Raw genomic sequence first — 6,302 nt, 5'->3', positions numbered from 1 at the left:
GGTGGAGAGAGGAATCCGCTGCTCGAAAGCCGGCAATCTTCGAAATCGTTCGACTTAGCCACGCTCGCGGCCCTTCTTTGCACCTTTTTTCACGCGATAAGTGAATTTACGCTGCAGAATAGTTGGATTTTAGGATGGAATTAATTTTTCTTCTGTGAAACGCGGAAAGTCGAACTGATAACAGCTGCGATTTGGGGGATGCCAAAGGAGAGAAAGAATTGTTTTATGTTTTTCTAAAAAATGGGATAAAATATTCTTCTCTTCTCGAGAAGGTGTTCGGTAATTAATGTCGAACCGCTACAGAGTAGTTGGTGGATTTTAGATAATTTTTCTTCTGCAAATCGCGAAAATTCGGACTGATAACAGCTGTGATTTGGAGAATGTCAAGGGAGAGAAAGAATTGTTTTGCATTTTTTTTTAAAATACGACAAAATATTTTTCATTTCTTGAGAAGGTGTTCGGTAATTAATGTCGAATCGCTGCAGAAAAATTGGTGGATTTTAGGTAATTTTTCTTCTGTGAGACACGAAAATTCGGACTGATATCAGCTGCAAAATGGAGACTGTCAAAGGAGAGATAGAATTGTTTTATGTTTTTCTAAAAAGTGGGATAAAATATTCTTAATGAGAAGATATTTGGTAATTAATATCGAGTCGAAAGAAATCTTAACCCTTTCGCGACCAATAAGACGCACACGTCCCACTTGAGCACTCGCAGATAAATTTATCTCATTTAGGATCCACGACAGACGCGATGATCGATAGATAAATAACAAAATTCTTTAAAAAAATAACGCGATCACGAAAAAATTGACACGTTCTCTGCTGATAATACTGTGATTACGTACATACTCTATACGTCAATAAACTGTAAAACTTTATATACACTACCGGCCAAATGTTTGGAATCACTGTGCATTGCAAGTTGCACAAAAATTCCCCAAAAAAGTTAGTGTTTATATCAATTTTTCAACGAATTTTTTATCATTCAAATCAATCGAAATGAGGTAAAATGCTATTGATCTCCGCAACATCAATTTCAAGTCAACAAAGAATTAGTTGCAGATTCAATATCAATATAAATTGGCAGGTGATTCCAAATTTTCAGCCGGTAGTGTGTATGCTTTACATGAATTTTTATGAAAATATTTTCAATATTTCGTCACTTTCAATTTGTTTCCCGTAAATGTGATACGGATCTGACAAGAGTCGCAGTTAGGTATGATAACAGTCGACTCGGATACGAGACGTGAACGTGTTAGTTATCAATAAAAAAAACTTTTTATTCCACTTTTTCAATAAAAATATTAAACATTTTTAACAACGTAAAACACTATTGTTGATTAACAAATAATCTTCGCAATACGACGCACTTTCTTTCACGCGAAAATTCTGGAAAAACCGTTCTTAATTGCCGATGAGAAGCGGAAACGCGTGGATGGAAACGGAGAGGTGGAAAATCGTTCGGATCACCATCTGTCATAGCGGATTGTTAACTCGGTTATAGCGCACGCATATCAAATCGTTCACGACGTACCTTAGCACGAAATGGGCAGTACAGTAATACGATTTGGATATATGGAGAGTCCTGTGGGATATTACCAGCACAGAGCTTTCTCCCCTGCGATACGACAAATGATATGCATATGTAAATACGGTGACCGAGCATTACGAATCGGCCTAACGCTAGGAAATCTGATTTGCAAGCCGTTCTACGAATATTCACGAACATGCGCCATTACTGTCCGTAATAGCTCACTTTTAGACGTCTTCTTTCGACCGTTAATTGCAAATTTTTTTTTTCTTTTTTATTATTTAATTGTTATATCGAATTTTACTGCCAAACTGTACTTCGATGAAGTAAATAGAATACGCTAGGAAGCTTGGCGTTTCAGACTTTCCCTGGCGAAGTGTTGAGAAAAATTTTCGAAGAGTAGGCTTTTTTCTCCTCTAAGAAGCTTTCGTTTCAGACTTTCTCTGATAAAACCTTGAGATAATTTTTGAGAAAATAAGTACTTGAAACCATTGTCAGGACCGTACGAAGAATTCTTGTATCCAGCGAAAGTCAACTGATTCTAATATACTTACTGAAAACTGTATGCAGCTAGGACAAATTAGGGTTTCTCCCTCTGGGGGAAGCCGCTTTTGGAAGTACGGTTACAGGTAAAGGTCTTATTGATGTCTTTAGCATCTTAGTTTATCTACTCGTGTTATATACAGATAGAAAGTGCAAAAAGATTGTGTAGCTTAATATTAACATATTTTCCATTTGTAAATGAAATACCATTTTCTACTTGAAGTACCAAATCATATGCTACCATTCGTTTATTGTTGGAACCCTCAAACAGACTGCAACACACGGCCTTGAGTGCCGCAACATCAATCGATGCCGATTTTTGAGAGTTTAATTTACGACCTCGCTATATCGTGGCCCCAACTATACGTTCTATTCTGAACAAGTTGAAGAGGTTTTGAAGTGATCTAGTAAATATCGATCTATTATCTATTGTATGACTTGGACACATTTCAATTTTTTCAGACTTGAACGTATGTTACGTTCTCAAAAATTATCTCAAGATTTTACCAGTGAAAGTCTGAAACGAAAGCGTCCTAGAGCAGGAAAAAAGTTGCTCTTTGAAAATTTCTCTTCATACTTTGCCGCGAAAAATCTGAAAAGCCTCCTAGTGTATCTTATTTACTTTTTATTTATTCACAGTTCCATTTGAAAGATTGAAATTAGTAACAGAAAATCAAAATTCGATGCTTGAAAAAGACATCCAAAAGTAAATTATTATGGACAGTGTTTGAGATGAAATGGGAATCTCTGAAAAATTTCATTCGGATGATTCTAAACTCATATGGTAAACAATAGACTGAAATTTATCAAATCACTCCAGAATCGCTTCAATTCCTCCCCAATTAAACCCGCGTGAAATTTTCAAAAGTATTCTCAAGATACAGCCAGAGAAAGACCGAAACGAGAGCTTCCTAGAGGGGAAAAAGTACACCGTTTCCTCCGGATTGATCCAGTGACCTCGAAACAACATCCACAGAGAGGAAGGTCCAAGGGAGTTTGGTTTTATCTCACGGTCTTTTGCTCTATCAGCGGCGGTCGGATGATCCCGTTAACAGGATCAAGACTCGTGGCGTAGTCGAAGGGTTCTTGTTATTCGCAATCGCCTTCTCTGATCCTTAGGGACAGCAGGATCCCCTCTGGTTGCCCAGAGAATTACCCGGGAAACGCGCGGTTGGATATATATTCATTTGCAGAATACACAATGAATGAAATTACTCGCCGGCGTCATTTTTATTAACGTCTCCTTCAATGAGATCCGAATTCTGTTGTCGTTCGATACGGAGAACCTTATATCGCTTCTTCGAATCGTGCCTCTCTCAGAGATTAAATTCAACCTTCGCCGCTGAAATTGCGTTTCGTTCGTTTGTAATTCGACGATAAACACGACAACGACGGCGAAAAAAAAAAGAAAATAAAGAAACGAACAGAAATTCGAATCTCGACCGAAAGATTCCGACTATCTGATTCTTTCGAAATCGTTCTTTCAAGTTTATGTCCACACTTCGCAGACGATCGTCGGGAGGTTCGATGCAACCTCGCTTATCAACAGAGGATCCACGTTGCGGCAGGAAGTGTCGATGCTGTTGTAATTAACGAAACAAAGCTCCGGTGTCTTGGTATACGTCTGGTGATAATACGCGTGTGTATGTGTACCTGTAAGACGTTGCACAGAGCCTTCCAAGGCTCGTCCCTCGCAAAACCCTCAGCCCTCGCCCTCGTTGCTAATGATTTGCAAACATCGTCCCTCAGCCTCGTTCCGCTCATTACAAAGTTTTTGCTCGGCGTGTCGAGCGTGAATAATCCGGGCCCGTCTTCGTCAGTTTGGAAAGACGAAGCTGGAGAATCGTGTTCTTCTTTTTTCTTGTTGCAATTGTTGTGATCATTTTTCCATCGGTGTTAGGATTCATCAGGCAAAGGTTTATGGCACGATCGCACCTACAGGCTGTTTTTGAGATTAGGATTTACTTTACTATTTTATGCTTTAACGTCCATCCTAGCGAAGGCCGGTAGAATCACTTAATTAGAGTTTTTTGCCGCTTGTGCCTTTCGCGCTCAATAGCTTAAGAACATGCCATAAACCACGGGTTTTCCGAAGGGTACAATTGTCTGTAACGGTCCGCTGGCCGATGAGTCACCCGGAGGAATTTCCCGAATTATTATAAACATTTGACTCCCCCTTGGGATCTTCTCCCACTCCACCAGGGTAAAGCGCGCTAAGGGCGCACTGGAAGGAGTTGGCGAGAAAATTAGGCACGTTGATTGGCGATGAATATTAGAAAATATTCACCAATCAGCGTATTCTTCAAGAACCACCGCTCTCGAGGGCGAAGACGAGCTCTCGAGAAAGTAGAATCGTTACAACCATCAGAGCAACAACATCAAGCAGTCAAATTAGTCACTTAGTTTTACACACAATAAAAGCTTACACAAAGTTAGAAAGGCAACACGCATTTGCCCATTTTTTAAATCAGTCAGCTTAGTGCGACAGCACACACGGGCTACATTTATACAAAATCATACAATCGGTTTTTCGGATTTTTTGACTTTTTCGGTTCGTTCGACAATTTAACCCTTTCGCTGCGGCAGATTTTAACAGGAGCTAGGACTGCAAAATTTGTTGGTTTCTATGGTTATTAATATATTTTGTAATTATAATGTTTGATATTAAATTGAAGTGTCAGAAAAGGGATGAAAAATTTGTTTTTTAACTTTCGTAGGTTCGCTGACTCGGAAATTTCATGTTTAAAAATATATTTCGTTCTTTTGTTTAAGATTTAGAGCTGAAGGGAAAGATAGACGTACCACCATCCAATGAGAATTTTTCGTGGACTGCTATGGAATACGATGCTGGCGCTTGCAATATTTGTATATAAACAAAAATTACATAGTTTTTAAAAGTTCAAAGGATACATAATAAATTCTGAAAAATCACAGGTCGTTATCTTCTTTATTTTCTTCTAATAAAAATCGTAAAATTGATCATTTTTTAGCTTCCTAGACCGGAACCTTCTCTAAACATGAAATTGCGTAAAGAATAAAATTAAGTACTAAATACTCCAAAACGCTAACACAAAATATTGCCAGCAAATTTTCAAAACATCAGTAGACACTGATAAAGGGTTAAATTTGATATTCACTAAAAATCACCCTACTTTACCGATCGAATCGTTAATTACAAATTGATCAATTCCACTCGATTAATGTCACACGGGACACAATACAATACTTCTTCCCGAACAACATGTTTCACATTAGTTTTCTAACAATTAGTAAGTTAAAGCTGTTGCGCAGAACTTGTTACAGATATATGATTTTTTTTAATCAAGGAAATCTCAATTAAATTTCTGTTTTACCCGTCGTTCGAGTATCGGTTAATATCTTAATTAAACAATTGATAGGCCGTGCCGTTTCACAAGAGGCAATAATTAAAAGATTGTATTATCGATTGAAAATTCGATCGATCGTCACGTATTATCGATTGAAACTTTCACGCGAAGTCTACTAAAAACGATCGACCAGCGTGGAGGGAGCGGGGGAACCGTATCGTGTTTAGTTTATATTCGTTATCAGATTAATTGCTTCCTCTTTTCAAGGAGGGAGAGAAAAAAAAAGGAATCCAATAATCTGCGATACTGATACTATCTTGTCTTCAATAATCAAAGCTACTCAATTTTCGCATATCTCGACGTCACTTTCTGTAGATGCGCTTATTCACGTTCGCGATAAAAATCGTATATTTTTGTTTATCCTTATCAACACGACGTACGCTTCTCCGAGCGTATATAAATTGATCAATAGAAGTATCAATCAATTACAGTAATCACATATATCTCAACATGTACACGCTAACCCTTCCGATTGTACTCTGCCTTGCAGTCGCAGCTTATGGTAAGTAACAGCGGAAAGAAATATTTTCAAGTTTTGATTTCAATCGAAATTGAAATCATTCCGAGTTTCTCGAAATTTGCGATTTAAATGCAATTCTGGGGATCTCTAGACAAGACAATGTGAACGATAGAAATATTTATTTCTCGTGATGAATGAAATTTTGTAGAAACTTGTCGATGGAGATCTATTAAATGAAATATGTTACTGTGATTTTTAAGTGATTTTTAAGTATTCAATTTGCAACTCGGAATAGTGGGTAACGGGTTTGTAACGTGTGAAATATTCTAGTGATTAGCGAAGATTTTACGTATCAAGTTGCACGAAACCACGAATGCAAC

General features: G+C 37.8%; 1 protein-coding gene across 1 annotated transcript in view; it reads left to right on the top strand.

Annotated features, from left to right (window-relative positions):
* The first annotated feature begins 1,547 nt into the window (after positions 1–1,547).
* LOC108578461 (chymotrypsin-1) overlaps positions 1,548–6,302 on the top strand; it is a 7,247-nt gene continuing 2,492 nt past the window's right edge. The window contains exons 1-2 of the mRNA XM_017941808.1: positions 1,548–1,647; positions 2,716–2,782. Coding sequence (XP_017797297.1) covers positions 1,548–1,647; positions 2,716–2,782 — 167 coding nt within the window. The remainder of the gene's footprint in view (positions 1,648–2,715; positions 2,783–6,302) is intronic.

The sequence above is a fragment of the Habropoda laboriosa genome, unplaced genomic scaffold (genome assembly GCF_001263275.1).
Source record: "Habropoda laboriosa isolate 0110345459 unplaced genomic scaffold, ASM126327v1 scaffold59, whole genome shotgun sequence".
Lineage (NCBI taxonomy): Eukaryota > Metazoa > Arthropoda > Insecta > Hymenoptera > Apidae > Habropoda > Habropoda laboriosa.
The sequence above is the reverse complement of the archived record's forward strand: the minus strand, read 5'-3'. Positions and strand labels throughout refer to the sequence as shown.